At 60.5% G+C, this 21,820-nt stretch overlaps 1 protein-coding gene across 2 annotated transcripts in view; it reads left to right on the top strand.

Annotated features, from left to right (window-relative positions):
• MAEA (macrophage erythroblast attacher, E3 ubiquitin ligase) overlaps positions 1-21,516 on the top strand; it is a 37,980-nt gene extending 16,464 nt beyond the window's left edge. For both annotated transcript variants that reach the window (XM_004480402.4, XM_071217631.1), the window contains exons 2-9: positions 2,361-2,543; positions 10,667-10,870; positions 12,102-12,224; positions 13,801-13,877; positions 17,111-17,219; positions 19,273-19,406; positions 20,154-20,349; positions 20,603-21,516. In XM_004480402.4, the coding sequence (XP_004480459.1) occupies positions 2,361-2,543; positions 10,667-10,870; positions 12,102-12,224; positions 13,801-13,877; positions 17,111-17,219; positions 19,273-19,406; positions 20,154-20,349; positions 20,603-20,698 (1,122 nt within the window). In that variant the 3' untranslated portion in view covers positions 20,699-21,516. The remainder of the gene's footprint in view (positions 1-2,360; positions 2,544-10,666; positions 10,871-12,101; positions 12,225-13,800; positions 13,878-17,110; positions 17,220-19,272; positions 19,407-20,153; positions 20,350-20,602) is intronic.
• Positions 21,517-21,820: the final 304 nt, after the last annotated feature.

Genomic DNA, 21,820 nt, shown 5'->3' with positions numbered 1-21,820 from the left:
TGGCTGGCAGGCCGTAGGTTGCGCAGACACTGGCCCTGGGGTGGGGGAGCAGGCACCAGGGTGAGAGCCAGCGGGCGCTGAGGGGACTAGGGCGGGGGTGCCAATCCTGGGCGGGCACGCTGGGTCTGCACGAGGCAGTGGGCGGGCATGCTGGGGCCACACTCATCCAGCTGGTGGCCTTGGGGCTGGCAGGGCGCCCCGGGCGCGTCTGGGTGTGGCCTTGGTTCTGCATGGGGTGTGGCGGCCGCCCTCGTGACCCCTGCGCCCCAGAAGGGGTCCAGGTTGGACGGTGGTTAACTTGGACTCTGGCCCCCCGGGGCAGCCGCGTCACTTGCCTTTTCCGTGGGCGGGAATGTCCTGAGCTTGCAGGACCTGGTCCGGGCGTCCCTTCGTCCCTCTCTGCTGCGCCACCCGCCACCGCCAGGCGCTGCGCCATGGGCCCGACCTCTGCAGGAAGGGCAGCGGGCGAGAGCTCGCCTTCACGTGGTGCCTGCGGGCGGTGCGGCGCGGTCTCCCGCACGTGTGGCCTGGCGTGCCGCGCCCCCTTGCTTCCAGCCTCGCCCTTGGCCAGGCACACGCTTGGCCTGGACGGCACAGCAGTGGGCAGACTCTTCTTTTCTATGCTGCGTTTGTCTCGACTGTTTACTGAAGTGTACCTGTAATACCTGGGCCTGGTGAGAGTTGGGGGCTTGTGCCTCATATCTTGGGATTTGTGTCTCGTCATTTCTTGGTAGCTCACGTAGCTTAGAGTGTCAGCCCAGGTCAGGTTGGAACGAGAGGCCTGGCCTCCCCACGGGTGGTCTGCAAGGCTCTGGTGTGGGCTTCACCCCGCGTGAGGGCTCTGGAGGCACGGTGGGGCCGGCCCCGCTGGACTGGAGCGCGCGCTGCTGACCCCGGCTTCCTGCTCCCTTCCGGGGCCTCTCTCGCACCCCGAGGCTCCCTTGGCCTGCCTGCTGGGCACGGGGCGCTCCGGGGTGCCCGGCGTTGTTCCAGCCTGGAGCCAAGCACATCCTCTTTCAAAAGTAGAATTCGTGCTGCACTTAGACTTCTTTTTAAGGAGGTGCCGGGGATTGAACCTGGGACCTTGTACCTGGGAAGCAGGTGCTCAGCTGCTGGGCCACACCTGCTCCACTCAGACTCTGAGTCAGACCCAAGGAGGCACCTGCCCTCCCCGCCCAGGCCCCCCACCAGGCGGCCTGCGGGGTCAGGTCTCTGTCAGGGGTCCCGCCCACGCTGGGTCTGCGCGTCCTTGTTGGGTTTTGGTCTCTGTGCATATTGTGTCTTGCAGTCACTCCGGGCTTGCACAGAAGAGCTGTTAGTTGGTACAGGGGACGCTCGCCTGCCTCCCGGCTGCACCGTGCAGCCCTGTGTCACCGTGGGCACGGCCACCAGAGGCCCTGGGCCCTGTTTGGCCCAGAGGACCGCCTGGCCTGCCTGATGACCCCTCAGCACAACCTGGGGTGGCCGGGGGGCCCGGTCCAGCGGGATGCTGAACGCAGCGCGGGGCGCGCAGAGCAGCCTTTCTCCCGTGGCAGGGCTCCGTGTCTGGGGGCCGCAGGTGCCCTGTGTTTGTTCTTTGCTGCAAAGTCTGCCCTGTCTTAGCGTAAGGGCTCTGGCGTACTTGGAGCTTCAGGTCGTGCCACGACGGGCTCTCGTGTGGGGCCTCTGCCGGGGTGGAGTGTGGAGGCTGAGGACTGTCCACGTGGCCTCCTCTTGTTCACTCGTCGCGTGGTTGTGTTAAGAGCCCGCCAGGTGCCGGGCACCCAGTGCCATCTGCAGCTCACCCAGTGGATGTGGAAAGAAGAGCTTGCCCCCTTCTTTTTTTTTTTTTTTACAAGCAGTACTGACTCCTGAGAAGAAAGAAGCTCCCAGGACAGGCGGTGCTGGGCAAGGGGGGCGTCCCGCAGGCTGCCCTGGGCCTGCGCGGTTCTCGCCGGGCAGTCCCAGATGCGGGCCCCTCTGGGTCGTGCTCTCCTTTCTCCCCAGCCCCTGACGCCTCGTGCTCCCCCTTCTGCCAGCACCACCTGGCCCCGAGCGGCGGCTCTGCTTCCAGACCCGCTGTGCGACATCCATTGCTCTGACCTTCTGGGTGAGCACTGGGATTCTTTTAGAAAGAACATTGGCATTGCCCGTGGCCTGTAGGTGGAGAGAGGCGTGTCCTCTCCTGCTCTGGTCTCCTTGCCCTGGGTGAGCTCACTGCGTTCAGTCCAGCCCCGTCCAGGGGGTATGTGGTTCTGAGATAACTGAAGTCGAATGTTTTTGCCACAGAAAGTGCCACACTGGAGCCTCGGCACATCCTGAGTGTAGACGGGGCGCTGTGTGTGGGTGTGGCAGGCTCAGCGGTCCCTCCCCCTCCCTAGGTGCCCTATGAGACCCTGAATAAGCGCTTTCGGGCAGCCCAGAAAAACATCGACCGCGAGACCAGCCATGTCACCGTGGCGGTGGCGGAGCTGGAGAAGACCTTGAGTGGCTGCCCCGCCGTAGACTCCGTGGTCAGCCTGCTGGACGGCGTGGTGGAGAAGCTCAGTGTGCTCAAGAGGAAGGTGAGTGCGTGTGGGCGGCCTGGGGCCCAGCCTGCCCCGGCCTCGGGCAGCAGGCGGCCAGCCTGGCCAGGGGCGCAGGCACGTTCTCGGGAGCTGGGCGGGCCCGTGGCAGGAGAGGCTGCCCGCGGCTGACACCTGGCCGCAGACTCTTGTCGTGAGAGCCACGGCCTTTCCGTGTCACGTGCTCGGCAGTCGTGTGGTGTGGTTTCGAACAAGAGCGCCCCAGTTCAGTTAGGGATATTTCAGATATTAAGTTAGGCTTAAGAATCAAGATTCACTGACTTCTTAAGATTCAGTGAGTTTTTAAGTTTCAAACTCAAACATATTAATGTCTTTAAAATATTTTTTTTTTCTAACAATACTTTTTTTCTTTTTTAATCTAGTACTTTTATTTTTTATTTTTTGGTGTCACCAATTTGAATATTTCTTTAAAAATAAACTCAGTAGGAATTTTGCGGACTTGAGCTGGATTTACCCCAAGGCAGATTGAGCTCGGTGTTCCAGACTATTTTTTTAAGGTCACGACCTCCTTCCATTTGCTCTTCAGAGCAAACAGACACCCAGTGGCCCAGCTTCTGAGAAGCGTGCTCCCGGGTGCCCGTCCCACCAGCCAGGCAGCAACGCTGCCTCCTCGCAGCTCTCCAGGGCAGGCAACGTCAGCGTACCTTGCTGTCGAGAAATGCAAGCAGAGAAAGACGAGGGAGCACGCTCTCCTGTTGTCAGAAAGCTCGTGGCAGCCCTCTGCCCCGCAGGACCTCCCACCATGGCCTCCCAGCCTTCTGGGGTACTTTTGCCAGAGCTAGCTAGAGCTGTGTGGTCTACTATGATTTTGTCACAGCTGGCCAAGGAACGGCGAGTGTAGCTCAAGTGGTTGAGCACCTGCTTCCCGTATATGAGGTCCTGCATTGGATCCCCAGTACCTCCTAAAAACAAAACAAATGAAAAAACCAACTCTCGTTGGAGAGCAGATGTGCTCAGTGGTTGAGGAGTAGATGTGCTCAGTGGTTGAGCGCCTGCTTCCCATGTGCAAGGTCCTTCAGTCAGTCCCTGGTACCTCCTGCAAAAAAAAAAAGCTGGCCAGGAAAGAGAAGTGTGTCTGACCCTGTGCCTGACACCTGCTGTGCATCTGGGGCCACTCAGCACCGCTCAGCAGCCTCTTGCTAATGGCATCCACGGGCCTCAGAAACTAACCCTCCATGAACCTAGATGTCTCTGAGATCATTTGGCTCACCCCTGCAATGAAAGAAACAAGAACAACTTGTACTGTTTAGAAGGACTTTATCTTGTCAAAAGAAAGCGAATTTAGCAGGAGGGAAGAAGGGACTCTCCCTTCCAGGCTCTCAGGGCTGAGCCAGCCAGCCTCCCACCAGTTTCCACCGTGTGGGACTCCCGGTCTTGCTCCAGGAGTACCCCAGTCCCAGCCGCTGGTGAGGCCAGGATGGGTAGCAGGTTGGCTTATTCATCTCTTGAATTTTGCATCTAAACAGCATGTGGGATTTCTTGTTTCTGGGAATGGTAGATTAGGGTACTTGGCTCATCTTCCCGCTGAAAACAGCCAACAAAACTGGATAAGGTATTCAAAAGTATCTTACTGAAAGCACCAAAGTGTTCATGATCAAAGGAGTCATCTGTCCAGAATTGAAGGGGGGAGGGGGGGTCAGAGGAGTGAAGAGGCAAGAAAGCTGCTTTTGTCCAGGCCAGACCACAGCGGTGAGCTCCTGTAAGGAACAAAAGACCCAGGGCCAGTGGAGAGTGGAGACCTAGGAGGAGGTCTGTACTGGTCAGCCAGCGGGGTGTGATGCAGAGTACCAGGAATCTGTGGGCTGTTATAAAGGGGATTTATGTGCAGTAAAAGCTTACAGTTACCAGGCTCTGAGAAGTCCAGTTCAAGGTTACTTCTTTACCAAACTCTGTGGCCAGTGTTGAAGTAAGATGGTTGGCAACGTCTGCAAGGGTTCAGCCTCCCTCTTCCCTCTTAAGACTCCGTGGTCCCAGCTCCCTCTGATCTCAGCTGCAGGCTGGAGTGCTCCTTTCTCTTCCTGGGGCTCAGCTGCTCTGGTCTTTTCACAAGGTCAGGCGAGTGGCTCATCTCTCTTCCTGGGGCCTCTGCTGTGTCTATGGAGCTCCCTTCCTCTTTTCTTGCATATCTGCTCTGTGTTTCTACTTCTGTGTTTTCCTTGAGTGAATGGCCATTTATTTAGCCCACAAAGGGGGCAGGGACTCAAACTGAGACACCCTAATCGTCGAATCAAACCCTAATCTTAACATAATTTAATCAAAGGTGTCTCAGTTGAATCTAATACAATCAAAGGATATCACACCCAGAACAGACCAGTTCACAAACATAATCAATATGTCATTTTGGAATTCATAAATAATCTCAAACTGCCACAAGGTCTTTCCTCAGAGCAAGGGGGCACCCCAAGTGCACTTATGCTCACAAAGAACTGCAGTTCAAGTTCACAACACCTGGGCTGCCCAGGGAAATCTAGCCTTCCTTTTCAAAAATAGCAGTAGTCCTGGCTGGAGGCACCAAGGAGAGCAAACGTGGATCCTCCTGTGAGGAGGATGCCTTCAATCTGAGCATCACAGTATTCCTAAAATTAAGTCTTCAAATACAGTAACCAGCACAGTCAAAGATAACCAGGGACATAAAACACCTTGTGTGGGGACCAGCAGAAACAACTGAAAGAGACCCGCAGACTTCAGGTATGGGGATTATCAGGTTCCATATATGACTGCGTTTAATAATTTGAAAAGCAAATACAAAGAGTGATTTGCAGAGCTGGACCAAATAAAAATTCAAGAAGTGAAAAATATAGTAACTGAAATGAAAAACTGAATGTTTGCTTATGACTAATGGTTTATGTTTAATGGTTAGACAAAGCTGAAGAGAGAATTAGTGAATTGAAAGAGAGGCTGAAGAAGTTATCTAGAATGCAGGAGAAAGACATAAAAAGGTGAAAATACGTAAGAGTGTAAGACAGACTAGAACAAAAATCTCTGGTATGTTTAATCAGAGTTCCAGAAAGAGCGGGGGCAGAAACAGTACATGAGGGCATCCTAACTTGCTTTTAGACTGGTGAAAATCACCAGTGTAGATATTTAGGAATCTAAAGAACCTCAAACACGGTAAACAAAAAAAATGCACATAGGATTTTCACACAGTGAAACTGAAGAAAACAAAGCAAAAAGAGAGAAATCTTAAAAGCATCTGGAGGGGACAAGACCTCTTCCCACTGAACAACAAATCACCCTACAGCCAATGTCTTCACAACCGTTGGAAGCCAGAAAATAGTGGACTTTGCTGGAAGAAAATAAGTGCCAACCAGATTTGTAGACCTGTGCTAGCCAGTACTTAGCTACTAGCCTTGTGTAACTGCTAAAATTAGCATTTAATAAACTTAAAAGTTGTTCCTCACTTGCACTGGCCACACACACTTCAAGTGCTCTACAGCCACATGTGACTAGTGGGTACTGAGTTGGGTAGTGCAGAAATAGGGCACACCCATCTGGTTATATTAATTTTGAGCAAAATAGATTTTAGGGCACAAAACATATTGAGAGATAAAGATCACTTTATAATGATAAAAAGTTTAATTAACCAGGGAGCTATGGCAGATTTAAAATTACATGCATCTGGTAACACAGCCTTAGAATATATAAAGCAAAATAAAGCAGCTGAAAAGAAGATACATGAAGTAGTATTTCAACATGCTACTCATTAATTAATACAACAAGCAGGAAACTCCATAAAGCATTGTATTACAGTTCTCCAGAGAAACAGAATTGACGGGATACATATGTAAATATTAAGGTTTATTCTAGGAATTGGCTCATGCCACTGTGGGGGTTGGCAAGTCTGGATTCCGTCAGGCGGGCCACAAGTTGGAAACTCAGTGCAGGTGAAGTAGGACTCCCCAGGAGAAGCTGGAAGTTGCAAACTGGTGAAGGTGACACTGAATTCCTTGGAAGCGGGCTGGCTGAAGTAGAAATGGAAGTGACTCTTTCTGGCTGCTGGAATCCTGGGTTCTCGCTTCAAGGGCTCCAGCCGACTGGGTGAAGAGCCTCCCTTCATTGCTGAGGGCGTTCTCATTTGTTGATTGTAGATGCAGTCAGCTAAGAGTGGTTTAAATCCATCTGTGAAATGCCCTCAGTAACGGTCAGGCCAGCGCTTGCTTGACCAAACTAAACTACTGGACATGCTAACCTGGCCAGGTTGATACGTGAAATTAGCTGTCTCAGGTACAGATTGTTTAATAAACACAAATGTCCCTGATGGACACAAACAGAGTACTCTATTCAACAACTACAGGATCCATTTTTTTCAAGCACATATGCAGTATTAATAAAAGTAGACCATGAGCTAAGCCATAAATCTCAAATATCTCAGGGGATTGGAATCATGTATAATGCACATAAAAGCAAGAATGTGTAAGATAGAAAACAAATCTAAAATTGAGAGGGACTGTGGAGACTAACTTGGTACTTGAAAAAATCGACAAAATTCTTGCAGATTTAATCAAGGAAATAAGCAGGAGCACAGTGGATCATTATTAGGAATGAAAGGGAGCCCCCACAGACACCTAGTGCTTGATTCTGCCAGAGGGCTGCCGATGCCGGGGCCCAGAAGTGGGTTGGCCGCACCTAGAGAAAATAAGAGGGCCTGGTGAACAAAATTATACCATGTACTTGAAAATTGAGATGAAATTGTTAAATGCCCACGAAAATTTAATTTCCAGAAGAAATAGAAAGCCTGAACAGTTCTAAACCATTAAATAAAGTGAGTCAGTCATCAAAACACTTCCCAAAGAAAACTAAGTCCAGGTGACTTCAGCAGTAAGCTCTACAAAAATCAGGACAAAATAATTTCAGTCTTATACCAATTCATAAAGAGAACAGAAAGCAAGGGAACAATCAATGCATTTTTCCCCCTTAGTTTTATTTTGGAATAATTTTAGGTTTGCAGAAAAATTGCAGAGATACTAAAAGGTTCCCCTGGACCTCGTTTCCAGCTCCATAATGTTAACATCTTACATAACCATGGTATGTTTCTCAGAACAAGAAATTACATTCCCTATAGCTAAGCTTACAGGCTTTCCTTGGATTTCCTCAGTTTCCCCACCTGAGGTCTTTTTTCTGTTGGAAGATTCCATGTTGGACATAGTTGTATCTTTTTCACCTCTTCTGTCTGAAAGTTGAGAATGGCAGAGTTGCCTCTTGCCATTTATGGACAGGTTGTTTTAGAGGTTCTACCAGTGCTGTTAAGGCTTAAAAAGTAGGCGTGGAGGAGAATGAAAATCATCTGGGATGCTGCAAACTATGCTCAGAGGAACATTGATAGCTCTGAATGCCTATGTTAAAAAAGAATGGCTCCACCAGCAAAGAGAAGAGGAAGGAACACTTCCTGACTCATCCTGTGAGGCCAGCCTCACCCTGATCCCAAGGCCAGATAAAGGTGGTACCAACATCCTTCTGGACACAGATGCAGAAGTACTCAGCAAAACACTAGCGAACCAAATCCAGTAAATTTAAAGGATTTGTCCCAGGAATGCAAGGCTGGTTCAATATGAGAACGTCAGTCAGTGTAATACATCACATTGATAGTTTGAAGGGGAAAATAAAAATACTTGATCATCTTAGTTGATGAAGAAAAGACATTTGACAAAATCCAGCATCTTTTCGTGATAACACTCAGGAAACAGACTAGAAGGGAACTTCCTCAAAATGATAAAGAGCATGTGTGAAAAACACAGCTAACATCATACTCAAGTGGGGAAAAACTAAGCGCTTTCTCCCTAAAAACAGGAGCAGGACATGCCCACTGTCACCACTATTATTTGACATTGTACGAGAAGTTTAGGCAGAACAATCAGAGAAAGTTAGACTCTCTTGATTTGCAGGTACCACAGTCCTGTATATAGAAAATCCCAAGGGAGCCACAAGAGCGCTACTAGAACCAGTCAAGTGGCAGGATACAAGGTAAACGCTCACAAATCAATTGTTTCTATACACCAGTGACGAACAGTCTGAAAAGGAAATAAAATTCCATTTACCACAGCATCTAAAAGAATAAGTTTAATCCAGGACATAAAGGACATGCACATTGAAAACTACAAAACATTGCTACAAGGAATTAAGACCAACCGAGTGGAGAAGCATCCCGTCTTTGTGGATTAGAAGACACACTTCACTACGTCATTCTGCCTAAAGCGACCTTCACTTTCAGTGACTCCCTGTCAACACCCCAGAAGCCTTGTTTGCAGAAATGGAAAAGCTGATCCTCACGTTCATTTGGAATTGCAAGGGGCCCGTGCAATGGGAAAAGCACAGAGCTGGAGGGCTCGCAGGGAGCCTCCTCTGAGCCCAGGAGGGCCCGGGGGTTGCCCGTTGTCAGCGCTTCCCTGGGAAGAGAAGGGCTGAAGAGCAAGCGGGTGCGCGAGAGGTGGGGGGACGGCAGGGCGTCTCCTGGACCGCGCTGCCACCACTGGGCTCGGGCTCTGTTCCCGCTGCTCACACCTGGTGCTCCTGGACGCAGTCTCCCTGGTCGGGCTCTGCCTGGGCGGGAGCAGGTGTCCCGTGGGACCGCTGGGTGAGGGCCAGGGAAGCAGGCCGTTGCGCCCCGCCTTCGGTTTCCTCAGATGCTCCTCGCCAGCTCTTCGAGCAGCGCGTGTGCACCTGCAGCGGGGGTCCGGTCGTGCAGGTGGAAGGGCTGCCGTCCCCGAGGCTGCCTGCCACTGGGGCGGCGGGTGTCAAGGGCTCCCAGAGGGCTTCAGCGCCTTGCACGTGCCCCCCCCCCAACACAGTCCTGACCCGTGCGCCCCAGCCGTGTCCTCCAGAGCCTGGTGGCCTCACGGCTGCCTAAGCTTGGTGGGGGGTGGCCCCCACGTGGCATTGTTGTCAGCCTGCCGTGGCCCGTCTGCAGATACAGCTCAAGGTGGGGTTTGGTGACGCTGAGGAGAGGCCAGTGCAGTGCCACCATTGGACTTGCACGTCCTCAGCGTGTCTGTGCCCAGCCCGGGAGCCTTGCCTCGCAGCCGGCTGTGCGGAGTCAGCCAGTGCCTGTGAGCCTTCGCCAGGCGGGGGGCGCTTGTGGTGCAGTTACAAATTCCAAAAATAGGTAGCGGGCTAGACTGTAAACTGCTCTGTGCCTGGGCGCGATTAAATGACCAGGGCTTTGATGGACCACGTCAGCAGGGCCCCTTGACGGGGGGGACTCACAGGTAAAAGACACGGCGAAGGAAGAGAGTTGGAGTTTTGTTGTTGGAGTTTTGATGCTGGAGTCTTGAGCTGGAGCCCCGAAAAGTAAGCTCACAGAGGAGCTTGGTTGTGAGGAAAGAGGCAAGCCCTGGGAAGAGAGGAACCCAGGAAGCCTGAGCCCTCGCAGCCGTCGGCAGCCGTCTTGCTCCAACACGTGGAAATAGACTTTGGTGAGGGCAGTAACCTATGCTTTATGGCCTGGCATCTGTAAGCTCCCACCCCAGATAAACACCCTTTAGAAAAGCCAGCAGGCTTCTGGCACTTTGCATCAGCAGCCCTTGGCTGACTGTACAGGGGGCCTCCAAGGGCAGATTGCTGGGCCTCAGCAGGCCTGGGGAAGACGGGGCTCCCCTGTGCAGCGCAGAGATGGCTGGGCGGTGGGGGCGAGGTGGTAGCTGGTGCACCAAGTCAGCAAGTCCATTCTGCATGCCTGTCTTTGTTTTTTTAAAGATTTATTGTATTTATTTTTACCCCCACCCCCCGTCATGGTCTGCACTCGCTGTTTGCTCTCTGTCTGTCGTGTGTTCTCTGTGTCTGCTCTCATCTTTTTAGGGTACACCGGCGACCAAACCCAGGACCTCCCATGTGGGAGGCGCCCAGTTGCTTGAGCCACCTCCGCTCCTGTTTTGTGTCTCTCTGTGTCCTCGTGGCATCATCTCGCCCCGCCAGCCCACTGTCTTGCTCCCCACCTTTAGGAGGCACAGGGAACCTGAACCTGGGGCCTCCCGTGTGGCAGGCGGGCGCCCAGCTGCTTGAGCCACACCCGCTCCTCGCCCTTCTGTTTCTGTTACGCTGTCCGTTCTGCTCGTGGTGTGAGCCTTGGGGTCAGGGGCGCCCGACATCAGGTGTGGCTGTCTGTCCAGGCGGTGGAGTCCATCCAGGCCGAGGACGAGAGTGCCAAGCTGTGCAAGCGCAGGATCGAGCACCTCAAGGAGCACAGCAGCGACCAGCCGGCGGCGGCCAGCCTGTGGAAGCGGAAGCGCATGGACCGCATGATGGTGGAACACTTGCTGCGCTGCGGCTACTACAGCACCGCCGTGAAGCTGGCGCGGCAGAGCGGCATCGAGGTAGGGGAGCGCGGGCCGGCGCGCGTCCGGGACATGAGCAGGCACAGTGTCCGCCATGGGTGTGCCCCGCCAGCCGGCGTGCCAGCCGCGAAGCCCGACCCCAGGGGCAGGGCTGGCCACCTGGGCTCTCGAGCTGTGGGCGCCACCCCGCCCTCAGGCCCCGCCTCCAGGCCAGGCCACGCCCTCCAGGCCAGGCCCCGCCTCCAGACCAGGCCCCACCCTCCAGGCCAGGCCCCCCTCCAGGGCCCCCACCTTCGAGGCCAGGCCCCGCCCTCCAGGCCCCGCCTCCAGGCCAGGCCCCGCCCTCCAGGCCCCCACCTTTCAGGCCAGGCCCCGCCCTCCAGGGCCCCACCTTCCAGGCCAGGCCCCGCCTCCAGGTGGCCCCCCTCCAGGCTCCCCCACCCTCCAGGCCCTGCCCCCAGGTGGCCCCCCCTGCCCCCCAGGGCTCCCCTCCAGGCTCCCCCACCCTCCAGGCCCTGCCCCCAGGTGGCCCCCCACCCTCCAGGCCCCCCCTCCTGACCTCCTCACCCTCCAGGCCCCCCTCCAGGCAGGTGCCCCGCGCCCCGCATGTGCCCTGCTCTGGGCTCCTCACCCCTGCTCCTCGCAGGGCTGTGCGCTTCCCCCTGGCGTCTTGGTGGCAGCCTCTCCCAGGGCAGGCACTCGCCGCTTGCTTCTCCGGCCTGGAGGCCCTTGGGCAGCGCGCTGACTGAGTTCCGTGCGCACTCCTGAAAGGCCAGCAGGGCAGCAGGCTTCCCGGCTGCTGCGGGACGATAGTTTCTCTCAGAAGTGCTTCCTTGCGTGGGGCCACGGAGCCCAGAGCAGCATTGGCTGGAGTGGAACACGGGCCTGGGCCTGCCTGGCCGGGGCTGGCGCGGGGGCTGCAGCGGGGGCGGGGGCGTCGTCCCACAGCCCTGGTGTGGAAGGGCTGCTGCAGGCTGCGTGTCCTGCTCACCCACATCTGCTTCTGCTGGTGAATCGCGTCACAGCCACAGGCCATGGGGCAGGCGGGAGCTAACCTGGGGTGTGCACTGCCCCCAGGGAGCCCCCGGGTGCCCCATGCGCCTGCTGTGTGTGCAGCGCTCACACGGGCTCAGCCCCCGACGCCCCTGCCTCGCACGCAGCCAGGAAGGGGCCTGCCCCGCCCGAGGGTCCTCGTGGGGTGGGAGTGGGCCTGGCGGGGGCAGGGCATCAGGGGCCGGGGGCCGCCCTGACCACGACCCGCCTCCCCCAGGACCTGGTGAACATCGAGATGTTCCTGACGGCCAAGGAGGTGGAGGAGTCCCTGGAGCGGCGCGAGACGGCCACCTGCCTGGCCTGGTGCCACGACAACAAGTCGCGGCTCCGCAAGATGAAGGTGCGCGCCGCGCGGTGGCGGGCCTTCGCCCTCACTCCCATCGGGTGCCAGGCTCGCCGGGGCCCTGCGGGCTTCGGGTGGTGGCGCGGGCGCGTGGGTGGAGATGGTGAGAAGCATGCCCTCTTGAGTTGGGTGGGCACGGAGCTCTCAGCTGGAGGAGCAGAGCGGAGCAGCCTCTGGGCACATGCCCGGCCTGCTGTGCAGCACCCCTCACACTGCCCGGCGCTCGGGCACAGGCGGGTTCCTCTGCTCAGCGCTGGACGACAAGGAGCCCCAAGGAGCCCCGCGGCAGGGCTGGCGAGCACCGCTGCCTGTGGTCGCGTCCTGGAGGGCAAGGCCCTGCCCGCCCTGGCCCTGTTCCACCAGCTCCTCACGTCACTGCCGGAGCCGCTGCTGGCTGCCTGTGGGTGTCCGTGGGCGGGCTGGCAGGTGGGGGGGCCTCCGGGGCTGGACTTCCCCAGGAGCAGCACGTGCGAAGCTGAGGACACGGCCGGCAGGGCCTTGGGTTCCGGGCACCGCGGGGCTCCCCGCGACAGGGTCGCAGTTTCAGCCGACACCCGTGCAGAATAACAGTGCCTCACCTTGGGTGCCTGCGCGTCCGTGCCCTGCCGCTCTAGGAGTTCTAATGACTTTATTTAAGGAGTTTCCGGGGATTGAACCCAGGACCATATGTGGGAGGCAGGTGCTCAGCCGCTCAGCCACGTCTGCTTCCTTCTGCACAAGAGAGCCGGCTTTCCGAGTCACGCTGAGATTGCATGGAAATCGAGTCTCCCAGCGGCCCCCCACCGGCTTCCCATTAGAGTTGCAAGCCTGGCCCTTAGACCTGGAGCAGCAGAGCAGCCCGCCCCTCCTGGGGGCCTGGCGGAGGCCCTGCCTCTGCCTTCCAAGGGGTCTGGCCTCTGGCCAGCTCCCCCACCGCCTCCATCCGGCTGCAGCCTGAGCCACCCTGTGGCCCCGCCCCCGCTGCCCTGCTCCAGGCTGCAGCCACCCCAGGGCCTGGGCGAGGCCCTGCCTAAGCCCCTGCCTCAGCCCCTGCCTCAGCCCCTGCTCAGCAGGCCTGGGCGCCCACCTGCCCCCTCCCCACTGCGGCCTGTCTCCGTCCACGCACGGCAGCACCTCGGACGTACGGGGCGCCTGCCGGCCACAGTGCGGCTCGGGCCCTGGCGGGCGGCACATGCTCCTGGGACGCGGTGGCAGAGCGTGCTCCAGCAGCCCTAGCGGAGGCACCTATGACCCTTCTCGGTCCAGTCACCCACTCCGCGTAGGACTGGGCCTCTGTTGTGACCTGGCGCTGGCTCCCTGCGCGGGCGCCTCTCACCTGCCCACAGCCCGCGAGGCCTCTTGGTGGCCGTTTCATGGGTGTGCCGCGTGCATGCTCGGGGTTGGCGCAGGAGCGGCCCAGCCCGCTGGCCGCGGGGTAGCTGGTGGCAGGAAGGCGGCTTCCCTTGCTGCTGTGCCCCAGTACACCCGTCAGTGCCCCAGCGCCCAGCTGGTCCACAGGTGCCGCGGCCTCGCGGGCAGGCTGGCGCCAGCGCTGGGCAACGCACTCAGGAGGCCCTGCCTTGTCTTTGCGCAGAGCTGCCTGGAGTTCAGCCTAAGGATCCAGGAGTTCATCGAGCTCGTCCGGCAGAATAAGAGACTGGATGCCGTGAGGTAGGTGGGCCTGGCGCGACCCTGTCTGCGCTGTCCCCTCTGGGGAGGAACCGGGGTTGCCTGTCTGGAGCTTGGGGTGGGCGGTCCCCGGAGCGGGCTCAGCTGGCCTGCGGGGCAGCCGACTGCGTGGGCCTTGCTCCAACGCGGCCAGCTCGCTGCGCCCTGGACCGACACCTCGGCAGCCGGCTCCCGGCCTTTTCTCCTGGGAGAGCAGGGCAGCGCCGAGCTGCAAGGCCGTGCCCACGGGCCGGGCTGAGGGGCGCCTGGCAGGGGCTTCGGCCCCAGGCGCTGCAGCGGCGCTGGTGGCGTTGGCGTGTCGGAGGCTTTCTGTGCAGGGCAGGTTCCGGCCGCGTGTGGTTTCCTGCCCCCCATGCACGCGGGTGTCGCCAGGCTCGGGGCGTGGGCTCTGCCGACCCAGGCGGCTCGACGCTGGGCGCTCCAAGCCCATGTCCGAGCGGCAGGCCAGTGAGTGCAGGCCAGTGAGGCGCAGCGGAGAGCCGCCCCTGCCCACGCCCGGGGCTCCTCCTGCACCCTCCCCGCTGCCTCTGGGGCGCAGGCTGGTCGGGGCGGCGCTTTCTGCTGCTCTGTCCTGCAGGCTCCGACTGTGGGCGCCCCCAGGAGCAGGGCGGGCGCGGTGAGGGTCCCGGCCCCCTTGGGCCTGCCCACAAGGGGTTCCTCGGCGGGATGCCGGGTGCCAGCGGCCCTTCCATCCCAACACGCGTCTCTGGGAGCAGGACGGCGTCCCCAGCCGCCCAGTGCCTTGCTCGTGGCTCGTCGTTGCCGCGGCCCCAGCCCAGTGCGGCTCCTGCCCACTACACCGCAGGCCTGAGGGGCCTGTGCAGGGGGGCAGGGGCGAGCCTGCTGGCGTCCCCACCTACTGCTGCCACCCCCCCCACTCCCAGCGGGTCCTCAGGGCGAGCACAGGAGTCCCCGGGCCTGCCCAGGTGGTGGTGACGGCGGCGGTCCCAGGCCTGCAGTGCGCAGCAGCGGCTCTGTGGCTGGACCCATGGAACGCCTGGGGGGCCGAGGGGCGGGGCTGGGGGGGTCTGAGCCAGCGGGGTGCGGGGGGCAGGCCAAGGACCCACCCGGGTGCAGTGTAGGGTCTGGGCTGTGGGCCGCCGTCTCTGCCAAAGGGCCTGGGTGCAGCTCCCAGCAGCCCCCTGGGGACCCTCCGCCTCCCAGCATCTTGCCCGGCGGCAGTCGCTCTGCCTGGGAGGGGCCGCCCTAGGGGCCTGCGGTTTCCTGGTTTCCTCAGTGCGTGGGAGCCTGAGCCAGGTGCCCTCTGGGACAGGCCTGCTGAGGTCTTCCCTTGCAGCTGGAACCCCCAGCCCTCCGCGGTGCGCACGTTAACTGCCTGGCCTGCTCCGGCGTGTCCAGGAAGGAGCCCGAGGTAGCAGCCTGCAGTTCCCGGGCGGCCCCAGAGGCCGGTGCCTGGACGCCAGTGAGGGCGGGCGGCGGGCGGCATGCGGGAGCGCTGCTCTTGAAGGCGGGCCTGTGGGCAGCGGCCCTACACCGGCACTGCGGGACTCTGCGGCCTTTTCGGTACTTGGTGTCGGAGCTGACCCTGTCACTACGCTGTCGTTCGCGCTGAGTAGAGCGGACCGAGGGCGTGCAGGTGTGGAGCTGCGCCGTCCTGCCTCCTGTGGCACCTTGACCCCCTGCGTTGCTGAGACATTAGCAGGATTTCAGCAGCACAGCAGCTGTGAGCCGGTGCCCCGTTTCTGGCAAGCGCTGGGCGCCACTGGGTGGGTCCTTGTTCGCGCCGTGCTCCCATGCTGGACCCTGGAAGAGCTCTTGTGCAAATCAGGTCTAGAGTCCATTGCCCCAACTCGCCAAGGTCACTTGGACCTTTAGCCTTCCGGGTTAGCTGCGGGTGTTTCTTAGTGAAGACGGGGTGCTGTTGTCGTTGCCCTAAGCCGCAGTGCACGCTCCTGGGGGGTGCTCGGTCTCACCTGCACGTGCAGAGCTCTGCTGAGCCTTCTCCATGCATCCTGGGCACTTCTGCATGTGGCCTCGGGTCCTCGGGTCCTCGGTGTCACCTCGGCAAGTGCAGGTCCAGTTTCCTCCTGGTGTCAGGCAAGCCCCGGCCTGTTAAAGCACAGGAACGGGGCACGTGGCAGTGCTGCTCAGTGTAGGGAGGAGGAAGGTAGCTCCTCTTGGGTGGCCAGTTGTGGGCTAAAGCAAACCAGCCGTGCGGCTGGGGGGGCGCACAGACGTTGCGCAAACAGAGCAGGGACGAGACGAGCCTCCCAGCCCAGGGCGGGGCGGCCCCGTCCTCCACCTCCCGACACACGGACCGTGCGCGTGGGGGCGTGTGCGCTGGTACAGTAGCAGGAGGACGGGCGGGGGCGCCTGTGGAAGCCAATGGGGTGTGTTGCAGGGACACGTGTGCCCCTCAGAAGATGGGGGTTCCCTGTGAGTGGCCTCGAGAGCACACGGCTTGGGGGGGGCAAAGGCAGGGGGTGCGTGCAGGGGCCCTTGGAGCGCAGATCCGCTCACAGAGAGACCTGTGTGTGCGTGTAGGAGCGTGTGTGTGGCGCACTGTGCGCATGTGAGCGCATGCAAGCGTGTGGATGTGCACATGGGCGTGCCTGTGTGTGCATGCATGAGTGTGCGAGCATGTGGAGGAATGCACGTGAGTATGCGTGAGCACGTGCTAGTGTGTGGAAGGATGTGCGCATGTGCATGCACGTGTGCAAGCGTGTGTGAGCGTCTGGATGTGAGCCCAGAGGCTGGCTCCCTTCCACGTAGATCAAGCGTCGAGCCTTTTTCCTGGTACGTCCTGCCTTTTGCTGGCTAGCTGGGGTTCCGTTTGCGCTAGCAGAGGAAGCGGGACGTGGCCCTGGGCTCTCCCACCCTCACGCCCCGCCCCGCCCCGCCCCACCCCGCCCCGCCCCGCCCTCCCAGGCAGCGAGTTGGGCCGCTGTCCGCTGTCCGCTGTCCACTGTCCGCTCTGGGAGTGTCGGTTTAGGAGGCCAAGAGGGGCGCGCCCGCCGCGGGAAGCCCTGGCTGCTGTGCAGGGTGCGGGGCCGCCCGGGCCAGGCTGTGCCTGGGGGACCTTGAGGGGGGTGCGTGTAGAGGGTGGAAGTTAAAACAAGGCTCTGGGGACTCGGGGCGCCCCACAGGCTCCGTCCCCCACTCCCAAGGCTGCCCGGGGCCTGTCGGGCCGACACGGGGCTGGCGCCAGGCGAGCTGGCCGACGGGGCTGCAGGTCCATGTGCGCTGTTTTCCAGACACGCCAGGAAGCACTTCAGCCAGGCGGAGGGCGGCCAGCTGGACGAAGTCCGCCAGGCCATGGGCATGCTGGCCTTCCCGTCGGACACGCACATCTCCCCGTACAAGGTAACGCGCCTGCGGGCTAAGTGGGCGCCCGTTCGCCCCGTTGGCAGATGGGAAAGCTGGCGCGGAGAGGGCGAGGGAAGCAGCCCCAGCCCCACGGTGTGCGGCCTTGCAGGCAGACGAGGGTGGGGCCGGGTGCTGCCGAGCGGGGGTGGAGCAGCGCCGGGAGGCTGAGGCCTGTGGCCCCAGCTGGGGGCCGCAGGCAGAGGGGCAAGAGCCTGCCCTGGGGCATGGAAACCCTGCGGCCCCCTCTTCTCACCCCCTGTGCCGTCTCTCGCTTCGGGGGTCCCTGCAGCCGGGAGTCAGGCCGGCACATGTCCTGCGCACATCGGGTCTTTGCTCCAAGGCTCCCAGCTGGGGTGGGAGAGGGTCCTTGCCCCCTTGGCCTCCCCGTCCCCGCCTGACGCCCTGGTTTTTGGCGTATTGTTGGACCTTGGTCCCTGACCGCTGGGCAGCCCCCTCGTCCCTTTGACCTTGTGGCTTGATGACGTCTTTGTTTCTCGTGTGGGGTCTCGGGTAGGAACGTGACCCTGGGCCAGCATGAGCTGCAGCCAGGTCCTCCTGGATGCTGACCGGAGAGCACCTGGCTCGTGTCCTCAGCCTCTCCGCTTGCGGTGAGCCAGGAGCCGTGCCGCCGGGTCCTGCTCTCGCTGGGGTCGTTCTGGGCCTCCAGGTCAGGAGCAGAGCAGGCCTGCCTCCCCGCCCCAGTTGTTCCGGGGCTGAGCAGCTCGCTTGGGCCTGAGTGTCCCTGCAGGCCTCCCCAGAGGCAGCCAGGACGCTGCCCCTGAGCGCACACGGGCTGGGGTTTGGGAGTGCGCGCCAGTGAAACGCCGTCAGGGCGAGGCTGCGGGCGCCTGGGGCAGGCGGGACCTCCCAGCCGGGCACGACACGTTGGTTTCTTCCTGAGAAGACGTCAGAAGCGCAGCAGGGCCACCTGCTCTCGGAGGTCAGCGGCTAGTCGCGGTGGGGCGGGCGTCCGTGTGCCTCCGTGTCTCCTCCCGAGGGAGTGGGCCCAGGACCTCGAGGCCTGGGGACGCCGTCAGCGCAGGGGCGCCGAGCCACAAGCCCGGGCGGCCCCTCTGCAGAGCAGCCGGCTGCACCCCTGCCAGCACCAGTGCCATGGGGCGGTGGGCGCAGCCACAACAGCCACACGTTACCAGACAGGCCGGAAGAGCGCCTCGAAGGACAGGGACCGAGGAGCATGGCGGCGCCGGCGCAGAACGGGCACTTTGGGCTCAGGGAGCTGCGGCGTTGTCATCGTACCTCCGGGGAGAGTTGAGCCAGTATGCGTCCTTGGAGCAGGCGTGGGAGGCTGAGGAGAGGAGCAGAGCTGCCCTCCGTGACGGAGCTGCGGGCGCGCGCGCCCCGGTGGGAGGCTGCGGGCATGAGGGGAGCAGGGAGCGCACACCCCAGGACGCGGGTAGAGGGATCCCGGGTGCTGTTGCCGCCCTGCACCCGCCCTCCGCACGCCTGTTAGAGCCTGTGCGCATTTCAAGTGGATGAAAAATTATGAGCAGCGCTGGACTCCGTGGGACGCTCCTTTCTCTGGGCTGTGCCACGGGAGGGCCGCGTGTGCCCCCGTGACCGCCTCCACTCGGGTCAGGGCCTGGGGCTGCCCGGACCCCCAGGCTCGTGTCTGGGCTTTCACTCGCTGGCTCGCACACTTGGCTTTGAGTCTAAACCCAAGGCCTTTTAATGGAAAGATGTTAACCAAATTTAGGTTTGTTTTCTGTGATTCTTTAGCCTGGGGATTGCTGTTTCTCATCCCACCAAATTACTTCTCTGAAATAACTCTCTCCGTAAACGTTAATGCTGGCGGCAGACTCTGCGGTTCTTTTCTCGTAGCGATGCCGCAGGAGCGGCTCGTTCAGGGGGTTGGTGTTGACTCGGGAGTGAGCGAGTGTCCAGGAGAGCGGGGCTGGGCGGCGCCGGTGCTGATCTGCAGCATCAGTGCCGTCTGCGCGGTCCCCTCCACCTGCGCGGCGCGTCCCTCGCGTTGGCCAGGCTCCTGGCCCCGGGTCTCCACCTGAGCCCCCCCCCGACCCATGTCCTCCAGGACCTCCTGGACCCGGCCCGCTGGCGGATGCTGACGCAGCAGTTCCGGTACGACAACTACCGGCTGCACCAGCTGGGCAACAGCTCCGTCTTCACCCTCACGCTGCAGGCCGGGCTCTCGGCGATCAAGACCCCGTATCCTTCAGGCCACGGGCCCTGCGCCGCGCCTGTGTGTTCCCGCTGAGCCGCAGCCACCCTGCGCTCGCACCTGGCAGCTCCTGCCTCGGGCAGAGCGGCGGGCGCCGTGCCAGACAGAACCCGGGCTCGGCGCTGCTGGAGGCGCTGTGGCCCGTGGTGAAGCCCGTGCTCTGACCACGGACCAGGCGCCACGTTGCGGCCGCGCTTCAGCCCCGCGCTTCAGCCCGCGTCGTCCCGGCAGCTGCGGAGCCCGCTGTCCAGAATGGTGCTCCCGTCTGGTTCCCAGGCCCGCGAGAGTGTGGGCTGCCCTGGACCCTCGTGGTCTTCTCAGCCGGCCTGCCCCGTCCTGAGCGGGCGCGCTGCCTGCTGCCTCCACTCCCTGCCGGGCGCCTGCCCTGGCCGCTTGCTGGTGGTGATGGCCCCCACCCCCCTCCCTGGCAGCCATTCGGTGCCAGGACACGCTCTGCCCCCCAGGAAGCCTCAGGCCCCGGAGGAAGGCACCCAGCCCCGGCCTGCCCTGACCTGGAGGCCACGGGGCTGGGTCAGAGCCGGGGGAGGCGGGAGGGGTCCCCGCAGGCGGCAGCTCAGCCCTGCCCCCTCTCCCGGGCAAGGAGACCTGTTCTGTCCCTTGTCCTGGCCCAGAGGCTCTGCCCAGGTGCGGAGCTCGCTGCACCGGGCAGGTGAGCAAGTCCAGCCTCCCGGCCCCACGCGGGCGCCCGTGACCTTCCTTAACCCACGACACAGGCAGTGCTACAAGGAGGACGGCAGCTCCAGGAGCCCCGACTGCCCCGTGTGCAGCCGGTCCCTGAACAAGCTGGCGCAGCCCCTGCCCATGGCCCACTGCGCCAACTCCCGCCTGGTTTGCAAGATCTCAGGCGACGTGATGAACGAGAACAACCCGCCCATGATGCTGCCCAACGGCTACGTGTACGGCTACAACGTGAGTGGGGGCGGCGGGCGGCTCCACGGGCCGAGGCGAGCTGCCCAGTGAAGCGCTGGGCGTGCCCGCTACCTGAAAATGCTAAAGGGGAGGCGGGCACTGCTGTCGAGGGATCCCACGCTCCCTTGACGTGTATCTTCAGGAAGTAACTTGGTGAAACAGGACACTCCCCGGAGTTTGCCGCCGGACTTCGTGGCGTCCTGGCGTACACTGCCTGCTCTGGTCTTCATGTTTTCCTGCTTTTGTCTTCCAGTCTCTGCTCTCCATCCGCCAAGATGATAAAGTTGTTTGCCCGAGAACCAAAGAAGTCTTCCACTTCTCCCAGGCCGAGAAGGTGTACATCATGTAGGCCGTGTCGCCAGGCACGCCGCGGCAGCCCTGGGCCGTCCGCCCTCCAGCCCCAGCCTGCCGCGGCATCGTTGTTTCTTGCGACCAAAGATCAGTGAAGAGAGGAAACGTGGTTTAGTAGGTTTGTACTTGAAAGCAGCGATTCGATTGGCGAGATGAGGTTTTGTAACGTAAGTCACTGTTTGATGCTGAACAGTACTTTCACCTTTCCAAGGAAACTTCTCTAAAGACCGATGTGATGTGAGCTCTGAGGGAGCCTTCTAGAACATTTCAAAACAGGAATCAGTTGTGTCTTGAGCTCTCCGTTTGCTGATCACAAGGCTGGGGGACAAGGGGCTGGTTCCTCCCCAGTCCCGCGGCCCGGCCTGGCGCCTGGTGCCCGTGCCCACTCGCCCTGGGCGCAGTGCCGTGACCTCGGCCTGCGGCTGCGGCCAGAAGCCGCGCACGGTGCCACGGCCGCGGACCCGCCCACCCCACACACGGCCGCCTGCGCCTGGCCTGGGCGCAGCCCCGGCGTCCCAGCACCCTGCGCCGCCTTACTTCCTGCTTTGAGAATGTGTTCACGCGGAGACCCACTGGACGGCGTTTCTGCAGAGGCCTTGCCGGATGGTTCCGTGAGTTTAGTCCAAATATCATTCATCACAGAAGAGCTGAGTCGAAATAACTACCAATGACTTTTCCGAACAGATGAACCGTCGTAGTTTACAGAAAACCGAATCGTAGAGGTTTGTATTTAGCGCTTATTTTTGCATGTTGATGTTGACTAGCTAATAAACTGTACGTGTAAAACATGTTAATAAAATGGTTTTCTATTTCTCAGTCCTGTGTGAGGAGGAAGCTGCTGTGCTTGTCTAACACCGGCCGGGTCTCGTGCCCCCTGCCCGCGGCCTGGGGCTTCTGCTCCAGCCCTGGGTCTCCGCCTTGCCGCCTTGTGAGCGAGGAGTGTCCTGCCCCGCGGGTCCCTGTGGCCCGGCCTGCGTCTTGGCTGCCTTCCCTCCTCCCAGCGTGAGTGTCCTAGCGACACTTCACCGCAGTGACCAGCATCCTGGCCGAGCCGCCTCCCAGGAGTCCTCCCTGCTGCCCCCCGTGAGCCTCACAGCTGGCCTCCAAAGCCTCAGCACAG

The sequence above is a fragment of the Dasypus novemcinctus genome, chromosome 1, assembly GCF_030445035.2.
Source record: "Dasypus novemcinctus isolate mDasNov1 chromosome 1, mDasNov1.1.hap2, whole genome shotgun sequence".
Taxonomy (NCBI): Eukaryota; Metazoa; Chordata; class Mammalia; order Cingulata; family Dasypodidae; genus Dasypus; species Dasypus novemcinctus.
This window is presented reverse-complemented; position numbering and strand designations above follow the sequence as displayed.